We start from the raw sequence: 21,327 nt of genomic DNA, 5'->3' as shown, positions 1-21,327 counted from the left end.
CCTTAGGTTTTGTATCAGCCCCAAGCTGGTATTTGCAGCAAAGGAATCACAAGTTCTGACGCTAGTTTAACTGTGGTCAGTTTTAGTGCTCATTCAGAAGTTAAGTGAGACTGTGAATCACCGCTATCGTTTCCTCTAGCAACAAAGCAAAAAAACGATTAATCAAAGATTAACAAATCTTTGTGGGATAATGAACTTTCTTTTACATAATATATATGGTGGGATCACAAGATAACTTGATAGCAGTCAAAATATTAAATATTCTGTGGAACATGTCAGAGAAATCAACTTACTAAATAACCTCTGTTATTTGATACAGTGTTTGGTGAGCCCAAATCTACAAAATATAGTAATTAAATCTACAAAAAATAGTAACTAAAGATGGGCTACCAAATAACTGTCCCTGTGAAAAGATGAAATTTAATCTGTTTTAGTGTGATGGCTGTGTGAGTGATTTGGCTTCTGCCTGATTTTTGTGTTTTGTCTTTGCTTTAACTTTGTAGGTTGAAGGGGACCAGTTACCTCCAGGACATACTGTCAGCCAGTATGAAACATGTAAGATCAGGACAATAAAAGCTGGAACTTTGGAGAAACTTGTGGAGAACCTTCTGACAGCTTTTGGGGATAATGATTTTACCTACATCAGTATCTTTCTCTCAACATACAGGGGCTTTGCTTCTACTAAGGAAGTACTAGAGCTTCTCCTTGACAGGTAAGAGCCAGTAAGAGCCAGTGGATGGTGGAATCTGAGCTGTCATTTATGTGACAGGGAGACGTCATAAATTTCTTCCATTACTTTCATTGGACGTGAACTGAATAACCCAATGGACAGATGGCAAGAATACTGCAAGATTCAGAATTCCAGTGTAGATATAAAATGTGTAAATGTATGCTGCTTATATTCTAATTCTCATCAAAGCCTGGTAGGAAAATATTCCCATGTCGGGAAAATGTGCCATGTCTGGCTGCTAGGGAACCAAACTGGGACCAGCACAAGAAAATTAACCTAGATTTAACCCCCCCCCCCCCCCCCCCCCCCCCCAAAAAAAAAAGTGTGCTGCAAAGTCATACCTAGCATAGATTCATATGTTTTGCTGAGCACTAGCGTTTTCATAATTAGCTCTCGTTTTTTTGAGGCCTAATGATTTGAAACAGGGATTGTACAAACGTAGGCAAAAATGCACCATCCACTTCTGCTACTTCATATGAACATGCAGTCATGATTTTTTGGAACTCCTTGTTCCAAAAAGGAACTCCTTGATGCCTCGATAGCTTTTATGGCAAGGCTTTTAAATCATGTCTGCTATATCTGTATAAAAGCTTAGAACATTTAACATTATTTTTCTCACCTGAAATTGTAATTGAGACGTGGCTAGGTCCAAGGTGATTTTTTTAAATTTTTTTTTATTTTTTGGAAGTATCATATTTATTTCATTTTCAAAACTGAATGATGTACAGAAACAGTTATTTTGGCATATAGCAGTTGGAGGACTGGCATTAGAACTCCTAGGTTTTAATTTTCTCTCTCCCACTAGGTAGATAAGGAACAAGGCATGGATAAGTTATCTGTCCTTTTCCTTTATGTCTGAAAAGGAGCATAATACCACTTGTTTCATAGGAATGTTATGTGGCTCAATTAATAATGTTATTGAAGTGCCTAACTGCCAGGCCTGCTGTGATTGTAATAATAACTGTGTTTGCTCAAATGCAGCAACTTCACAGCCAGGTAAGAAGTCAGATGAGGAAAGAGAAGCCATCCATGGAAGGAGACTGTACAGTTAGATGTACTACAGTGAGCTTTACTTCTCAGTCCATACAAATTGTGATGTAGGGCATAAAAAGCAACAAAAATCGATTGTGCATATAACTAGGAATAAAAAGATGCTGAGGGATTCCTTCTTTTGAATGCGTAATTCTTTCTATACCCTCAGTTTTGGGTTTTATGTTTTGGACATATGCATCTTTTGAAGAATAGCGTGTGAAAGGCACTGAGGTTGTGCAATTCTAGTAACATTAAAGCAGAGCTGGATGGCTGAATGACAATGTGTCATGAGAATCTCTGACTCCATAAGAATGTTAATTACCAAGGAGTCTCAAATTTGTCAGAGAAACCAATAGTTGTATGCATCTACACTGTCACTTTCAACCAGTAATGTTTCCTATATAATTTAATTGAATTATTTTTTTAAAGATACGTTTTTGACAGAAGAAACTTTTAAAATTTTGAATAAATAAAATAATAGCCTTTGCAATTATGTGTTGCCCAAAATGGCTATTTTAAATACTATTCCCCTAACAATGCTTTTTTTTTTCTCTGTGTTGGTGGATTGCCATACAGCTCTTTTAGGGTTCTTACAGATTGATTGATACGCATCTGGGGAAATTTTCTTTCTGTAATCAATGAGAATTTGCAACTAGCTTATATAATGTGAATTAGTCAGCAAAGGTGGCTTTAAACCTGAAGCTACACACTTATCTTTTCAATTAAAGGCTCTTGCGTAAAACTCAAGTAACTTATTTTGTCTCTAGAAGTGTGTTCATATATTATGTTTAAGTGCTCAGAAAACATCTTTATGTGTGTTTGCCATCCAGTTCAACAGAAGTATGGTGGTTTTTTTTTTGTTTGTTTTGTTTTTTTAGTGATTTCTTTTCTTACTTGTCTGTTAGTGAGGTATTTTGGTAAGGCAAATAAATATCCCACCTGAGACTGTGACTTCATTTTCCAAATCACTCTACAAACACGCCTAAAAGTGTTTGCAACAGCCCCCGCCCTGAAGCCCCTCTGCTGTCAAAAGATTATAGAGACAAAGAGGGAGAGGAGTAGACTGTTAGGCAGATGTTTAGGAGTGTACTGAGGCAAAGAGAGAAGAAGGGTTTTACCCCACACGACAGTTTTGGAGTTTGAGCTTGGTTTTTACATGTCCATGTCTGGATATTTTTCACTCTGTTCAGGAGGCAGCAGCCTGCTACACAAAGAGCAGTACAAATATGGTTCTTATTTACTTGGCATAAATTATAAAAGGCCCCAAGTATCTGACAAGCAAATTCAGAATCTTTCATCAAGTCTATTAAGCTGGGTGACCACTGAAGTGATGGATTCAGGGAAATGTTCTTGGTCTGCGGAGGCTGCCTGGGCATTGATGGAGGGCTGGCTCTTCGGTGTGCGTGAAGCCCCTGCGCACGAGTAGGAAAGGGCTCTCATGGTGCCGGCCCCGCTTGGTGTGCTGCTTGGCAGAGGACTTGGTGTAGGTAGCACTCTTATGGGACAGGTGATTGTTTCGTGCACAAGTGTTGTTTCTCTGCTGGAGGCCTGACCCTGCTAGGGTCGGTGGGCCCTCTGGGTGGCTCTGCCAAAGGCCAAGCTGCTGGAGGGCTGGGATAAGGGGTCGGTGTTGGGGCCCATCCTCTTTAATATCCTTATTGATGACTTGGATGAGGTAATTGAGTGCACCCTCAGTAAGTTTGCAGATGATACCAAGCTGGGGGGAAGTGTCGATCTGCCAGAGGGTAGGAAGGCCCTGCAGAGGGACCTGGCTTGTATCAGGAACAGTGCAGCCAGCATGACGAGGGAGGTGATTGTCCCCCTGTACTCAGCTCTGGTGAGGCCGCACCTCGAGTACTGTGTTCAGCTTTGGGCCCCTCACTACAAGGACATCGAGGCCCTGGAGTGTGTCTAGAGAAGGGCCTGGAACACAAGTCCTGTGAGGAGTGGCTGAGGGAACTGGGGTTGTTTAGTCTGGGGAAGAGGAGGCTCAGGGGAGACCTCATTGCTCTATGCAACTCCCTGAAAGGAAGGTGTGGGGAGCTGGGGGTCGGCTTCTTCTCACAGGTAACTAGCGATAGGACTAGAGGGAATGGCCTCAATTTGTGCCAGGGGAAGTTCAGGTTGGAAATGAGGAGACATTTCTTCTCAGAAGGAGGGAGTGGTCAGGCATTGAAACGGGTTGCCCAGGGAGGTGGTGCAGTCACCGTCCCTGGGGGTGTTTAAGGAAAGGTGGGTGATGGTTGGACCGGATCATCTTGGAGGTCTTTTCCAACCTTAACGATTCTATGATTCCAAGGCAGGGGAAGTGGCTATCAGCTGTGGTGCCGCTCCTCGAGCTTCTCTGCCTTTGATGTTTAATAGGAAGCATCACTCTCCAGAACTGTCGATTCAGCCCTTCAAAGAATACTGAAATAATTAAATAATCTCTCTGTAATTGAGGATTGAAGAATTTTAAACTTGAGATTGGGGACAAGGGGGGGGCACTGAAACAACAGTCCATCCTACAGTCAGTTAGCCTTGTTATGCTTTTGATTGTTTTGTGGTATTTCATCACTAGCCATTAAAATGTTCAAAATCTGCTAGGCTGCACTGCTATAAGGATGATGAAAAGTCTTTTGGGAATCCTGCTTTTGCACTGACATTAGTAAGTCCTCTAGATAAATGGTTCTGTTTTCTTTCTGTATTTTCCCCTAGAGAAAAGGATCATAGCAAACTAAAAATAGAAATGTACAAAATTAGTAAAACACCGAAGCCATAGAATCAGATACTCAAATATCAGGAATTTGAGCAAGGAAAGAAGTCAAGATCGTTATGAAGTTCATGCATCATGTGCTTTAGTTTCTACTTCTATGTAGTTTTTTGTGTTTTTTTTTTTTTTTTTTTTTTTTTAAATGTAGGCGTTAATGATACGATTTTAAAAACAGCCTGGAGAAAGTAATTACTCATTCTCTGAGAATCACTGGTCATGAGACACCTAAACTCTTTGGGCTCCTGTGAAATGTAGTAAAGGTAGCTGTAAATTGTATAGTTGGTGCAATTTAGCTCAGTTAACTCTGCAATTAAGTTCTTAATATTTTCATATCTGGGCATTACATCTGTAACATTACAGTTATATTGCAGCACAAAAGAAGTGGCATGTCTAATTTAAGAGTCTTTCATGTTCTCGGGCAGGTATCAGAGGAGCAAGAAAACCAGCATTGGTTAGGAAAGAAGTTGAGCAGACAGGACTAATTTCTTCGACAGAATTCTTAGCTTTGAAATCTGTGCATGGCTATTCTGTAATGGATGTAATTTGAGCGTTCAAGCAGAGAAACAGGAAAATAGGAGTCGTCTTCTGAAGACAAGGCCTTCGCTATTCATATCCTTCTTGGCTGTTGATTGAGAGGAAAGATCCTGACCCGATGTTGTGCACTGCTGTGTCCTCATGGTGTTCTGGATTTGAAGAGATTGAGCTCCTGTCCCTTCAGAGCTTTTGGTAACACACTGCTGTGGCAGCAGCTCTGCTTTAAGAGAAGAACAACCCTGTGGGGTTGGCTTTGAGTGTATGAAGGGAGAATAGGGGAAGTTCAGATTGTTTGGGCAGTCAGGTTGTTTAGAGCAGCAGCAAGTCAGAAGGATAGGTGTCTGCCCTCCTCTTCCAATGTGGATTTAAAGAGGTGAAAATGTCATAAGGGGGCAAGAAAACACAGGGAAAAAAATTATCCACAGAACAGAACTTACTTTTCTGAGCCCAATTCTGATCTCTCTCTGGCTTATGTACCTCTCAGAGCAAATCATAATGTAGCCATCAGAAGAGGGGCATGTAGGCTGCTTGACCTTGTCAGTGTTATCCCCAGCTTTTTGTAATAAATGAAAGAATCCTCAGGAAATCCTAGGAGGTCACCACTTCCTTCCCCTCTCACAAATCTCAGGAGTATAATGTTTAAGAGTCCATGGATGTTTCTCTTGGTTTTTCAAATATCATGGATAATCCAGACTTTTATGGGTTGGGACAAAAGATAGATTCAATTTAAACTGTAAAAGTTAGAATGATTTACATGCAGCTGTGGAATATGAACCTGCAAAGAAAAACAGATGTTAAAAGGAAAAATAAAAAGAGAAATGGATAGTCATTGAATTTAACCAGCTCGGTTTTTGTCTTTATATTAGTGTAGAATAAATATCAAAGAGTTTACATTTTTGCAACTTTCTTGTTAGTAATACTTCTTAACAACAGTACAGAGACAAAGTTGGGTGTCAGTGCATAATCTTTGTTTATAAATACTTGTATTTTCTTTTCCAGTGAAGTCAAAAGGGATAACAAAGTCTCTCAGCAAAAGCAAGTAATATTTTTGGCATTAGTTGTCAATTCGAGCTTCACGTGGAGAGCTTGAACCCCATTTCTTATTCCTGGTGATAGAGCAGGCTTGTGGTGTAAGGGAACAACTGTGGCTGGCAGTGCTGAGCCCTTGTTGTTTGTTGGCATTAGGAAGAACAGCAACGTGGCCAACTCCAAAAAGGCCCATCCAGCTTTCTACAGGGGAGCAGCTCTGTGACACAGCGTGGGAGGGAGCAGCACCCACATCTCCTAGCTGTGGGGTGTACTGTCCATGGGAATATATGCATTGACAGACTTGCCCAGAAATTCCTGTGGAAGCTGGGTAGCTCTCAGTGCAGTCAGTTCCCTTTGGATGTGCTGCAGATGCACCCCTTGCTGCGAGTGCCGCAGGGGTGTCTGCACAAATTCTGATTAAACAAAGAGTCCTGGGGCTCTTGGACAGGTGTCCTGGGAAGGCTGGATGTTTTATACCCTAAGCATGGGGAGAAATACTCATTAACCATTTGATGTGGTCTGCAGAGTATCCTGTCCAAGCAGTGCAAGCATTAACTGAATTTGGGGCATGAAACATTTATTCCGTCCCGTAAAGCTGAAATGCTCTCCTCTGAGTGATAGAGGTGAATAAAAAAACATGCTGTATTTTAGAGAAACTTAAGTATTAGGACAGGAAAAAAAAAGAGAGTTCATTATAGGTGTGAATAATTCAGAATGATGTGCTTTCATTAAATAGGTTTGCACTGTGGTGATGTTTTGTGAAATCTGGGCAAGACCTTTTATCCAACTTGGGCCTTTCTGTGCTAAAGTAAGCAGTGGTCAGCTTGTAAGTATGTGAGGCTCTGCAGCCATTGGTGCTCAGGAGGAGCCTTTCTGGGCTGCACACTGCTGCCTTCGTTTCTGGCCTGGCTGTGGAGGAGTTGGCAGTTATCTCCCTCCCAGCACGGCAGGATGAGGTAAAGGGACACGCACGTTGCTTACAGTGCCTTAATTCCTCTTCACATGACATAGGGGGCCACCAGGAAGCCCTCCCAAAGCCAAAAACACATGGGTTCAGTTAGTGTGCGGCAGAAGTCACACAGTTGCATGGTGCTCCTGCTTGCAGCGTCTTGGGCTCCCACATCCTGTGCTGCTGTTGTCATCACAGAAATGCACAAACCGCCTGGGCAGAGAGAAATGTTTCTAAAGACACCGCATCCAGTGCAGTGAGTAGAGTCGCAGAAAATGTCAAGCAAGGCATATGAAAAGGTTTAAAATTGTTAAGAGAAAGTTCACAGTATTTTTAAGACAGATACAGTTCCCTCTGTATTGCTCAGAAGGGGCTTAATGGATTCTTAGAGCTTGTGGTAGTGGGCTTTAAATTGTGCTCTTTGGTAATTCCTGTTCTTTAATATAACCAGAGATGTGCTATTTGCTCTCTGAGTAACTTCTAGCATTTCTTGGAGACTGTGAATAAATCTGTTCTTTTTTTTTTTCCTCCGCATGGCTTCAAATTAAATTTTTGCTTTTTATTAAATTTGAGACTGGAGCTCTACTCATTTTGGCTGCATTCAGTTTATAAAGGTGTGGTTTTTTAACGTAGAATGGAAGTCAAACTAAACAAAATCTTGGTCATTGGCTGGGATGTTGAAAAGTGAGGGGGATGACTTGTATTTTCGGACCTATTTAGGAGTAATTGGACAGCCCCATCCCTTTAGTATGCATGGAAGTTTGGCATCTAAACACACTAGACAGCTTTGAAAACCTGCCAAGTGTTTAACACTATGCATTCTGATATGGTCTCTTTGGTAGGAGTTGGTAGTAAAGTTAAAAAAAAATAATAAAAAAAAAAAATCTTGTCAGCATTTGGATGTGGAAATGCAGGATGGAAGTTCCTGGAAAGAGGCAAAGGGACTGGGAGGCTGAGCCAGGAGAAGATGAGCTGCTCCAGGCACCGGGTGTAGGAATACGGCCGGGTGCCCTTGCCCCAGCCTTCAGTCTCCCCCCTGCTACTGGCTGCACTGTGGAATCCAGTGCTCTCGAGTGCGATGGAAGCCAAAGGGATTTTGCTGTCCAGATGAGAGCAGATGCAAGCCAAGTTCCTCCCTTGTGTATTTTATTTTGTCATGGTAATCCTGTTCCTTGCAGCGGTGCTTAAAAGCAGGGCGACACTGTGCTTGCACAGTAGCATATAAAGTAGCCATTGGTCCCTGTCTCGAGGGGTTGACAGAGAAGGGAATCGAGGCTGTTTGGTGGGGAGCTGGAGCTGGGTAAGCCTAGCAGTATAATGGCAATAAGAAGTTAGTTTTACGTTTTCGGATCATTTCTTTTGCTAGAGGATGGCTTAATAAGAGGGTAAATAGAGAAGAAGGTGAAGGTGGAGAGTGGACATGGAGGAGATGGGCTTGAGGAGGACCTGGTTGGGTAGGACAGAATCAGGAGGCAAGTGTAAACTGAGGGCGCTGCACAAGCTGGGGAGTGTCCTTAGGCCACTCTGCACAAGGAGGGCAGAAATTGTCAGTCAAGAAAGTATGAAAAGGTAAAGAGAACTCTCCCAAAGCACCTGCTTTTGCTGTTTCTGTTTTTCCAGGCTCTGACGTCTCTGGGTGGTTACTTTCCAGTTTGTACCCCCCAGCCCCTGGCCACAGGTAGGGTGAACTGATGCATTGTGCCCAGCTTTCTCTGGGGTGTTTGTGCCATGTCTCCTGCACAATTCTCCTGAGGAGGAACGGTCTGAGCAGCTCGCCTTTCTGTTCCTTCCTCCAGCACAGCAGTCTCTGGCTATGTCCAGAGCTTCTTCCCTCCTCACAGCCACCTCATGTCCACCATGGTTTAGGAGGCATGCAGGAACAGGTCCTTCACCAGCAGATCCAGATATTTTAGTACAGTAGTTTCATATGGCATTAGATTCACTGCTGTTGTAGCTTTTATTCTTTCCTCTGTTGTTTTCCTGTACACCAGGTGGTTTGTACCAGCTGAAGAAGCGACCTCATTTCCATGATTCTGCATGTATAATTCAAAACACTTTACAATTCGTGCTGAATATCTGTGCTTCCGGTTATTTACGGCTTGCTTTGATGCTTACAAGCATTATTTAGAGCTTTGTTGGGCACTTCTGTAGAGAATCACCTTTTCTTCTTATTTCCTAGTCGTTCAGAGTATTTTCCTCCCTCTTGTTCCCTTCCCTTCTTAACAGAGATACAGGGGTGTGCTTTCTACTTTATTTTTCAGTACTTAAATATTCAGTACTGCCCATTACATTCTGGTCTCATTTGCTTAGTCAGTTCTTTTGAGTGGAGACTATAACTTCGCAAACACCAAGCAAGGCTGAAAAGTTCTGTGCGCTACAGGATCCTTTTGTTTCTCATGTCTCTTTTTGTATGCAAAGCATTCATACGAGACTGGGTAGTGAATGGCTCTTTGTCAAGGAGCTGGTGAGAACACAGCGGTGGAAGTCTGCAGAAATACTGTTCTTTGCATCAGATGTATCATTAACTCCTCCTAACCCATATTTGGTGGCCTGTTGTTCATGCAAAGCCCTTTTGGTGAGAGATAGGCAGGGGTTTACATTTGGCAAAGTGACAAAGTGTTATATACTTCTCAGGTTTTGCACAGAAAATTGCATGCTTTCTATTACTGTGTTATAAATTTATGTTGCAAACATCAGCATGGGTATCTCTAGTGGGATTTAGATGCAAATGCCTAATGTTCTGCAAATACATATTTTATATTTGACGCAATATTAGGATGGTGTTACTCTGAGTCATCTCAATAAAGTTTGCTCAAAGAACTGATGACAAGTTTTGAAAAGAGAATATAAAAATGTAATTGTTATTCAAGAACTGGAGCTTTCCTTGCTCAGTGGGGCCGGGGGGGAAATGTCTTTTGTATTGGCTAAGATCTATTTTAGTCATTTTTACCTAGCACGTGGTAGTGGGGAGTGAAATCCTCTTCATTGAGCAACAGGACAAGAGCAACCGCCGCAGCGTGTGATGCACATTGTATCAGCAGCAAGTCTCGGTTCTGTCCTGGGCAGTCATCACTGAGAAGGTGTCAGCAGAGTTCTCTAAATGTCCCCTGCCCCTGAGCCCCCATCTTTTTGCACCTTTTTGTTAAGATAGGTCACCCAGTGCTAAAATATTTGGAAATGCAGGGCAATCTGCAGGCCTACAAGTGCAAATATTGAAGCCAATAGAGTTAAATAAAAATAGGTTGAACTTTACACTTCAGCGTAGTGAATTGATGGGCTTCATGGAGGTGTTTAGCAGCATTGTTCTAAGGCTTCTCTGATTTATTTTGTCCTTGCAGTAAAGCAGTGGTACCTCAAGCAGTGAATTGCATTCACTTTGAATTGGAAAGGGTGTGACTGGGACCTGAGAGAGGCCAGGTATGATTTAGTGGTGAATTCGGGCATAGCAGAGTCAGAAAGAAGAGGTCTGTTCAATTTTACCTCTTCAAGAGTGCTGATCTCAATAAAAGGAGCATTGATAGGGCATGATAATGCTTGGGAAACACAGAAGAAAGCGGAGAGGACATTGATGCACCAAAAAAATTCAGAACAAATTTGACATTTGTTCTTCTACCAAGTAGTGATTCCTCTGTGAATGCTTCTGCTAGGATTCACTGTGATCCTGAGGAGATCAAGGGGTTAGTCAACATGTTTAGAAGTGGATTCTTACCCCATTGTCAGTTTGGCTAAGCATGTTTTTCTTTAGATGTTTGGATTAGATGTGTAAAATCACAATGGTGAAATGGCTTATCCTGTGTGTACCTCCACGGCTAAGGACCCTTTCAATTTTTAGAAGTCCTTAAAGCCTTCTCTCGTGCTGCTGCAGTCCTACAGGATCAGCAGGATTGTTTCTTTATAACTGAGAAGAATTTGTGCCCTTCAAAACCTAAGCTTGCAAGTTTTTATGCACGTAGTATGCTTTTTTACCTGGGCAGAAAAATGCTGTGATATCTGAAGTCTTCGCCTCTGGTCTAGGATCTTGCACTGCATGAGGGACAGTGTAGTGGTCAGAGTAAGCTACTGGAGTCAAGCAGCCATGTTCTTGTTCTCAGCTTTGCTACAGATACACGGTAACAACTCGAGCAAATCCTTTTCTGTTATGGCTACCTGCAGTGTAGCTGGAGATGCAGGGTCTATTTTTAAACGATGCAAGTTGTCTTACCGCAATACTCTCAAGGTTAAGTAAGCCCAAATTGGCCTTCTTACAATTGCGGCCATGCTGCTGCTATCTGAGGGGTTACTTGTTTACGTTCGGTAGTTTGGGTTTACTTTGCAACACGCTGGAATGAGCAGTGTATTCAGACCAGTGATCTCTACCTCAGCTCCGCATCCATAGTGGAATACTCCAACATAAAACCTTTGTCATAAGATTGTTGAAACTTCGCTTATTATTTTAAAGTGTTGTGAAGTTTTGAGATTGAGAGCCATGACAGGGCAGAATATCAGTATGAGGGTGGGGGATGGGGATGCTAAAACATGTTCTTTACAATCTTCCTGTACTGATCTGCAGCTCTTACATATGAAGCCTTAGACTGATACTTTAGAGAGCATAAAACTACCATCTCTTATTTCTATCCTTCAAGACAAAACACCTTGGATGAATTCGTTGCAGTTCTGCCATGAACCTTCCCTATACAAACTAACAGCCCCCTATATTTTCTTTGTCTGATGCTCCTAGAATGTTGTAGCACAGTTAAAGATGCACTTGTTCTCCTAGCTATTCAGATTAATTGCGGGTGCCTGACTAACACAGTTATTCAAGCACAGAATGTGTAAAATCAGCTCGTCTTATTCTGAACTGGGAGTAATTGTGCCTCCGCTAAAGCTGGCTGTAAGGAGTCATTAAATTCTTTATGGTGCTGTGTATCTGAAGCAATAGGTACTCCCATTGAAAATGAAGTGCATAATCCTGCCTGCAAGGCACATGCATTACGTATGTACGTAAGAGATTTTGCTTTATGCTGTTGGAGCTGCACCTCTGTTTTCTTCTTTTCCAGTGGCATTTTCACAGAGCTGTGGACCATTTCCCCTCATGGCAACTGTGTCAAGATTTTTGGCACAAGTAGGCAATTGCCACCTAGAAAAACTTGCGTGAAATCACACCTGGAGTTGGAAGGAATGGCAAATACTAGAGAAACAGAAATTGAGTCAGAAAAAGTGGTTTGTACAGCCTTATTGCACACTGGCATATCACTCTGGGAACTGATGGCATGAAAACTGACAGAGAGGGTCCTGGAGCTTTGAGCAAAGAAATTGTTTTGGTTGCTTCCTCCCATGTGCAGGCTTCTTCATATGAATTAACAAGTTAGGTTTGAAAATATTGGTCGTCTCTTTAGGAACTTTCTGCTTCTTAATGAAGCAAGCTTCAAGCTCCATAGTTTTGCCAACTGTTAGATCCCATGTTTGTAGTTCAAGCTAGAAACACTTTTTAGTTGTGATAATTGTGTAAGAACTATATTACTTGGGCTTTGTTTTTATTCAGTAGAAGTTCCTCTAAACACCTATCTCATTTTTCAGGTATGGAAACCTGGAGACCTTAAGCTGTGAAGAAGTTGGGAGCCAGAATTCCTCCGGATCCAAAACAGTAGTCAGGAAGTAAGTGTGGTTTTGCACAGTACTGCGAGACTCAGTCAGAAGTCAGTATTGGAGGAGGATGTGGGCAGCATAGCTGTTGTTTCATTTGAAAATTCACAGTACTGTTTGCTTGCTTAAACAAGCTTGTTTAAAAGCCAAATATCGACAGTCATATGGAGACATATCCAATGGTATAACCCAGAGATTTGTCAGTCAGGGAAATTGTCTTGTATTTGAACAAGAGAGGAATGCATCCAGGCCAACATTTTGTTGATTAAACAAACAAGGAGTGTTTGTTTTCCCTGCCTTATCTGTAGCAGTAAATGGTTATCGCTTATGACTGATTTTATTGTGCGTTACAACGCAATAGTCTGCATCTGCAGACTAAAGCTGAGGTTGTTTCGGGCAACATGTGTATGCATGCACCTTCTTCATTAGCTCCCCTATGATTCATAGGGTTGCTTTCTGAGTGAAATTTAAATTCTGATGTCACCCTATATTGCAAGAAAAATAGCAAAGCTCTTTTGGAATGTGGTTTAAATGGAAAAAAGTGGCTTGGTTATTATCCTCCTAGCATCATATAAAACTGCATTTTATCTTTAGACATTGGGTGTTAAATTTGTACTTTGACATCTGTATGATGTGTGCTTTGCATGCGCTGTGGCAATAAAAAGTATCTAAGTGGTTATGTTTGATTACAGTATGTGGAGAAGCTTGATTCTTGTCAGCATCGCTCATGATTGTTTTTCTATAATTCTGTCTCATCTTCTATCGGTTTAAAAAAAAACCTTACAATCTTTTCTCAGTGCACTGACTTGGCAAGGAGTAATTGAAGAAGAGGCCTCAGAACTTTAGTTTCTGTTTGTTCTGAAATAGAAGAAAATGTTGATTTATATATTTTTTTTATCACGTGAAATACACAGTCCCGTCAAGACTGAGAAATACAGTACAGTATTTTCATTTCTAGGATTCAGGCAGATTGTTGATTCAAATCACATCCTTTCCTAAAATAATGAGCCTGTCCTTCACACTGCTTACCTCTCTGCATTTCAGATGGCATATGTGTTTTGGACAGGGAGTTTTGAGTCTGGTGTAAAATGGTTCCAATGTCCCCAGTCCAGAAATTTTCCTTTAACATACCCAACACCTTCTTGTCCTTCACTGTCTGAATGTAGTGGTCAGACAGTAGGGTCACTTTGCCTTCTGTCATCCGTGTAGAAATTGTTTTGTTTAACCACCATGAATAAATTGGTAAAAGCCCCCTTGTCTGTGAGCGTTTCAACAACTTTCTCTGAAAACACAAGCAATTATGCTTGATTGACTGCAGAAGAAATGTAGAGCTTAATTAATGTTTATAAACGATAAAGGATTCTCAAAAAAGGCTTTAGTTAGTCTAATGCAAAATATTAGTGCTTGTTACTTTATTTATTTATTTACTTAGTATTTTTAACACTGTAGACACAAAGCTACAAGCTCTAATGGTTTGGGCTGTTCCTCTTGCCCCATGAGACTCAACACCGGAGCCCAGTTCTCTGATTGTTTCCTGGTTGGCATAAGAGAGAGCTGTTAACACTTTCCTCCCATTTTGCCATGAAGAACCCATCAAAGAACAGGTGATAATTAAATCTTGGTCACAAGAACCAAGAAGGCAGAAGAGTGCTGTAGGTGAAGGAAATAATAGCCAGCCAGCAGGTTCCTACACTGTCATCCAAAATAAACTCTTAAGGACTCTTCCTACTTTGGGCAGGCCATTTGACTTCCCCATAAAATATGAGCTAAAGCAGTACCTTTCTTGCAAAATAGATTAAGGATTTATACTGAAGATGTGGAAGATGCTTTCACCAATATAAACCATGTCAGGATTAATCCCCCCACCTTTCCACAGACTTGAAGGAGCTTGATTATGAGATGGAGAGAAAACAGGTGGAAGTAATCATGATATTAGTGTCACTCAGGCTGTGGGCAAAACATCAATTCGATGTTGTGTCTGAAGGTGAGGGTGCAACTGAAATGCCATTTAGTAGGAGCATATTGTCTGTGTTTGTTTGTGCTTTTATATTTTAAAAGCAAAATTGTTTTTCTACTGACATGCACGTAGTCTGTCATTCACCCCGGGCCTAGCTGCTTCCTGCTGCATCCCTGCTGCCTTCCCTTTATCATGCACCATCTTCATGCAGTCAGCAAATGACAAAAGTATGGGGTATGTCTTCCAGTTCTCACAGTAGCACAACTTCTGATGAGTTTATCTGACCCAATTTTCATTAATATATTCAGCACAGCTGATGAATCCTTTGGCCCTCATGAAAAATCTTTATCTTTTATGTCTAAATTAGATACCTGTTACCCAACTACTTGTTTATAGAAAGCTCAATAATGAAGTTATCAACAAAGTAATTTACATGTCATGTGCACATTTTAACAGATCCTGTATAAATGTGAATTCATTTTCCTGACCTAAAAGTCTCCATTACCTGTCAGTTGCTCTGGCTACTTGTCTCTTAGCTATGATTAATGCTATCTGGAAAAGAGGCTGGAAAAGAGTCCTGTTGTGAAACACGTAGTTCAGGTTCTCTCTTGTCTGGGGATAATTCCAATAGAGTTGCATGATATAGGTGTGTTCTCAGTTTTATAGGAGTTGGAGAAATGTTATTTCTTACCTTTAACTCTGCATTTCTCAGAGGAAAAACATCTCTTGGGAAGTCCCACAGTCTGTGGCCAGGGCTCTTCTGCATGCATCAGACTCCCATTGTGACAATTCTGGTGTTTGAATGCTCCATTTGAGGCATTAGAAATCTAAATCATTTCCACTGGTTTGACGCACACATACACACACAAAGCTACAGAAATGAAAAAACAATGCTGAGAAGAGAATTCGTGACTCTAAATATCTCATGGAGCTTTAAAAAACGATAGGGGTTTCTGCAAAATCTTATGTATGAGAGGATTTTTGTCATATTTGGTATACTGTAAGCCCACTGTTTACTACTTTCTGTGTTGAAACTCCCTGTTTGTTTTGTACTTGTGGTATAGAGCTATGATATATTTTGAGAAGGAAAGTGTCTGATGTACGTGAATTTCTTTTACCGTTTTATTATTCCACCTAGTGCTAATATAGCTAAGAACCTGCAAGCCCTACGCTAGGGCTTGAGCACTTGTGGCACAGTACCGTTTGAGAGGCTTGTGGGAGCTATAAACTATCCTTGTGTTTCTAAATTCTGGGTCTGAGCCAGCAGTTACTTCTCACACTTGTTTCAGTGACACAGAGTTGTTACTGACCTGAGATGACTTCTGCTAGGCTCGAAACCTGCCTTCTGAGGATCCTTTCTGCCACGGGGATTTTCTCCTGTGCACATAAGCATCATTCCTATCATTTTTGGGCCACAGGAGTGCTCAAAGATTTATTTTTTTGTTCAACTTGGATCTGACTTAATTATGTTTAACACAAAATGTCTTTCGGGATTTTTATTATTACTGCCATTTTCTTTAAAACTGTATTCAGTAGTATGCAGTTAAAACAAAGGTACGGTAGTTCTGTAACTTTAAAAAGATCTAAACAATGTTAGAATGATGATTAAGCTTTGACCAGTGAAATATTTTGTGACCTTAATAAAACTGCCTTGCATGTATTTTTTTTAGGATCAAGTCCCAGCGTAGGTTTCATGTTCAGTAGCTTGCTTTCCACAGTTCTCACTGCTCTTAGTCAGCCAGAAAGTTTGTGATCTCAGTATGAAACAATACAGTTCAGAAAGGTCACATACTCCAGTGCATTGTCTGAGTTAGACGGACTTCAGCCCGTGTTCCCAGAAATCCGATGCTATGCCTCTCTTAGTTGTCTGATAAGGGAGTCGTGAGGAGTAACTTACTTGACCCTCTGTCTCCTGTTATTAGCAGTCCTTTTTATTATTCTTCCTTGCATCATGTAAACAAAACCTCCAGGGGCTGATTCTCAGGTCAGGGTGCCTTTGTGTCGAGGTAGGACGGAGTGGCTTCCTCGTCTTTGTTGGGTGGTCCTTGTCTTCGGAGTTCTCTGTCTTCGTTGCTTGCTTTTTAGCTGAGGACTCCTGCTGACTTTCAAAAATAAATAGATATAACAAATCAGAACACATAGATCTAATACCTAGATATAACACATTCAGAATAAAACCATACATGTGCTAAATATAAATGAAAATTTATCAGTATGATGATGGGAAATTTAAATGAGATAATCATGTCTGAAAGATTTCAATCCCCTTGACATGTTCTGGGAAGGGAGTCAGCTAGGCAAGCAATTAAGGCTGTTTGAGGACTTCAGTCTTCATGAAACTGTTGTGTGCGTTGCATGTGAGATAGTTAGAAACAATGCTTTTGGTGATATGGCCTGATCACTGTAATCTCTGGTCCCCATAGTAGGAGAGCTCCTCAGTTAACTTTTAACTCACTGCTAAAAGGTTGAGTTTTCTGTGCAAAGTGTTCTATGAAAAACTTGTGCCTTGTTTCCATCCCCATACTAAAAGATGGTGTTAAATTTGATTTCTGGGCAATCGGTGCTGGCAGACAACTAACAATTCAAAGAGTTGATGTACTGCAGGAGCGGAACACTTCTTTCCCATAAGATAGGTACTAATACCTGGCTGGAGCTGGAGGAGGGCAGAGAAAGAACCCTAAAGCCTTTGAAGTACAAAGTATTGTAGCAGCCTGTACCTCTGGGGACTTGCCTGTGCAACGTTATAAAATTTAAAGGGGAGGATTCTTAAAGAACTCAGATCAGCTGACTGGGAAGCAGGAACAGTAAAAGAGATTTAAGCCCTCAACCTCTCTTTCTTCTACAGTCCCAGGCACTGAGGTGGCTGAGTCCTGAGGCTTTTAAATCCTGAATGAGCTCGAGTAACAGTAAAAGTCCTTTCAAGCCTCCTCTTGAAGCATAAGGTTATAGTTTCCGTTTGCTACTGGCTTCACTTGGCTTATCCGGAGTGCATTGGTTGTGAATGACAGGCCACAGAAATGAATCAAAATACTTGGGGCTTTTTTGTTGTCTTGAATGTCATCTCCTAGTTGCATCTGCTTTATTATCAAAATGTGGAATTTATTTGTTATTAAAACTTGGAATGTGGCATGTGATTGGAAACTACAGACAAAGCAACTCAAAGCTAAACTGAAATCTCATTGTTTTATTCCACAGCAATTGGACAAAACAGTTCAAATAAAGACAATTAAGGAACTACTCAGTTACCACATGTTTACCCTTGCATGTTTACCCTTCTGCTTCTTCATTAAAATAGCGAATACCGAAACTTAAAATGTCCTACTGCAGTATTTGGAGTTTGTCAGAGGGATAAACAAACATTGTCCCAGGGCTTCTTGTACATTTAGACTGTTCTGACAGAAAGCTCGTCTTTTGCTTCCAACTGAGGTTAGCAGCCCTGCTGGAAAGCAGAATGCGCAGATGCAGTACTGCAGAAATAAAAATGGGCCTGAAACTTTGTACTCCAGGAGAACAGACACCAAAGGAATGTGAGACAAATGGAATAAAATTCGCTGGAAGTTTCTGATGCCTTGGGAAATCCATGGTGGGAAGCAGTTAAGATTCATTTGGGAGAGCAACAGTCAGCATTCATTCCAGTAAAGCCAATTAAGCTAAAACAACAGCAGAAACCAATGTGGTTACATGAGAAGCAGTCAAATACAGGGCAGTATAAGCAACGGAAGAGGGGGAGAGTTATGAAAACAACCAGAACCAAGCAAAAAGAATAATTAAAAGAGCAAAGAAAAATAACGATTGGCATCTCAGTTAAAACAGAGTAACTACAGAGCTGTTCCCTTAGTGACTTCATGTGTCCCACAGAAAGACCCGCGGTATACTGTTCAGCCAGACATTCTCAGATCAAGAGAAGAGCAGAGCATTTGCTACAAGCCACTAGCAAGTTATTTGTAAACAGGCTGGGTGGGAGAAGCTACCATTACATCAGCCTTTGCATAGAGTTTACATACATTTTATCCCTTTTTCAGGGCTGAAATTTAATTCCCTGTGTTTAACAAGCAAAACTGAGAAAATACAGCTGGCTTAATTTAATTTCTATGAGCAAGCCTGAAAGCCATTGTATGGTGAGGGGAGGAAATCACCCTCTGTGAAGATGATTCCACTGCTGGGCTTCGCTGTGCGTTTGGCAGGTCACGGGAAGTGTTGTCCATGTTCCTGTCTGACTAACTTCATAAGGCACTCATTTAATCTCTTTTGCAGCCGAGGTTCTCTGTGTTCTCCTTAGTCATTGAGGTTCCCTTGTACTCATTCTCTAGAAATAATTGTGGTGGAAAAGAAAACACTGGTGTTCCCTTCTTGCCAAAAAGTGTTCTGTTTAATTCTGATGCAGACCTCTTCAGGCCCAGGGATACAGCTGTCTTCCCATCTGAGAAAGGGCTATGCCCAATTTCCGTGTAACCTATTGCATCCCTTGTGGCTGTGTGATATGAGGGGCTTGTTCTCCACCTCCTCCATGCCCTCCTGGCTCAGCTTAAGAGATGTTAGACCTGGAGCTGCTACAATCTCATCCCATTTCATGGCAGCTTGTGGGCAAATGTAAGTGGGTGAGTAGTTCTGTGTTTCCAGTTCATAAAGCAACAGAATCACATACACATCTTCCAGCTTCAGTAGATAGGTTTTAAAGGCTGAAACGTTCAGAGATGGGTTCTAAGCAAAACTGATATGGAAACTGGAAGATTTGCTGATAGGTGCAAAATTTGAAGGTATCACTGAACAGAGCCCAGAGTCTGTGGTTGGCAGGACAGGAGTTAAACATTAAAAAGTTTTTTCTTATAGGCTGCAAATATTGGAAAGGAAAAACTTATAGGTCATAAATGAACCATGAAAAATGTAGTCTTTTGAAAATGTTTCTTTTCTGTCTGAGATCTTGGAAGGCTCCCATTGTTATCTGTCTCTGGGGCTATTGAGTACAGGGTGTTTCTTCTCAAGGGCAGCAAATGTAAAGCTACTGCAAGATACGGGCAGTTTTCCAGCCTGTTTTCAGAAAGCTTTCCACCCTGACACACCAATTAGGAAGTCAGGCGATAGGAGGTCAGTAGGCCATAGTGTACCTTTTTACTCTTTCCGATTTCCCCTCTTGACTGAAATTATTTTGCTGGCAAAAATCAGCGTCTGTAACGGCTGTGAACTCTTCACCCTGCTCTGAGAGACTGGATCTGTGTTAAACTCTGTTTATTCTTCAGCTTCAGAAAGTGGCCATCAACCAAGCCTCTGGAAATTGAGCTTAGTATGTGAACAATATCAGTACAACAAAGTGTCCTGTGGAGAGGCTTCTCCTGTGAAATCATTGCTGAACTGGTAAATGCTCATAAGAAAAGAATACCCAACATATTTTTGGCAGTGGAGCCAGTATGGATGATAGTGAGTTTGTGATGTGGGGAAAAGCGGTATACAGCAGGTTAATACACACAGTTAGGGCCTGGAATGAGGTAGAGTGTTTCCCTGCCCGGGGCAGAAAAGAAATGAAATTACTGCAGGTATAGGGCAGTGGTGTTTGTGATGGGCTTGTGCAGGGCTGGAGGGGACAATGGAAAAGTGTGGGCAGACAGGAGAGTGGAGCGAGGGCTTGGGAGTGTCGTGCGGATGTCTCTGTCGTGGCCGTGCTCCCACCTTGGGAACTGGAGCGTGACACCAGTCCCAGCTGAGGGGAGGGGACCTAGAGCCCCCCAGGTAAAAAGTTTCGCACCCACTGGCCTAAACAGCAAAGCCCTGACCGGTTGCATGCGCAGTGGAAGCTTGTCTGAGCGGAGTCGTGAAAACCCAGTCCAAAATGGCTTTCAAATGTGAAGAGTCTTCCTTGCTGCACCATCTGTTCCATGTTTGCAGTGAAACCTGAAACCCAGACTGTGTTTGCATGTTAATTTTTGGTTGTAAGTACTCTTCGTAGCTCTAAAATTGTAATTGCAGAGTTTCTCCTGTCAGCTAGCCTAACCAAACAGTATTACTGACAGCTTTCCAAATACTCTCAATAATTATAAGTTTGAAGTTGCCACAATATCAGAGAAGGAAATAGAAAAAACAACAGACTAAACTGGATGGGACTTGGAAAATGACATCTCTATGATTAAAAGTTAAACTGAGTTTTGAGGAAGAAACAATATGCTTGAGCTGAGACCAAGCGAGCGGGAGAGGCGATCTCTACTCTTTCTTAACTATTAGCTTGTTCTGAGTGTCACTGAGCAGCTGACTTAACCTGCAGAACAAATTTGTTCTGCAGAACAAATGTAACAGCATCTGTGTGCGGCTCTGCTGCAACAGCTTTCTTGGCTGGCTTTTGGGTTCTTCATTGCACAGGAGTGTGAATGCGAAATCCATGTTCGTACTGAACTCTTCTCACAGGTTCATAAATTGAGGAGAAATTGGTCCTCCTGGCAGGCTTGTCCCTGGGTATTTTGCAGCTGTTAACATGATAGACCCAGAGCCACTGCTTCGGTGTTCTGTGTGTTTGAGAATTTGAACTTTAGAAGCCAAGTGCCTGACTGTCGTGAGCCCAGAGCCCAGGTGCTCGCTGGGCTGACACGGTGCTGTCTCAGACTGGATACCCAAAGATAAGGGGTTTTGCTGAAAGCATAGCCCAGTGGAGCTCATGAGAGCTGCTTCCCTAAAAAATAGCATTTCTTCTCTCCTAAACATCTTCACCCAATTTCGATGAAAGCAGGAACTGTAGC

General features: G+C 41.7%; 1 protein-coding gene across 3 annotated transcripts in view; it reads left to right on the top strand.

Annotated features, from left to right (window-relative positions):
* The window catches only part of RGL1 (ral guanine nucleotide dissociation stimulator like 1), an 81,368-nt gene that overhangs the window by 28,352 nt on the left and 31,689 nt on the right, over positions 1 to 21,327 (top strand). Inside the window, exons 2-4 of one of the 3 annotated variants that reach the window (XM_040566466.1) lie at positions 504 to 555; positions 668 to 712; positions 12,583 to 12,660. In XM_040566466.1, the coding sequence (XP_040422400.1) occupies positions 554 to 555; positions 668 to 712; positions 12,583 to 12,660 (125 nt within the window). In that variant the 5' untranslated portion in view covers positions 504 to 553. Of the gene's footprint in view, positions 1 to 503; positions 713 to 12,582; positions 12,661 to 18,989; positions 19,196 to 21,327 lie in introns of those variants that run through there. The other 2 variants (XM_040566467.1, XM_040566465.1) reach the window with 2 other exon arrangements.

Source organism: Cygnus olor, chromosome 8 (genome assembly GCF_009769625.2).
Source record: "Cygnus olor isolate bCygOlo1 chromosome 8, bCygOlo1.pri.v2, whole genome shotgun sequence".
NCBI classification, from domain to species: domain Eukaryota; kingdom Metazoa; phylum Chordata; class Aves; order Anseriformes; family Anatidae; genus Cygnus; species Cygnus olor.
The sequence above is the reverse complement of the archived record's forward strand: the minus strand, read 5'-3'. Positions and strand labels throughout refer to the sequence as shown.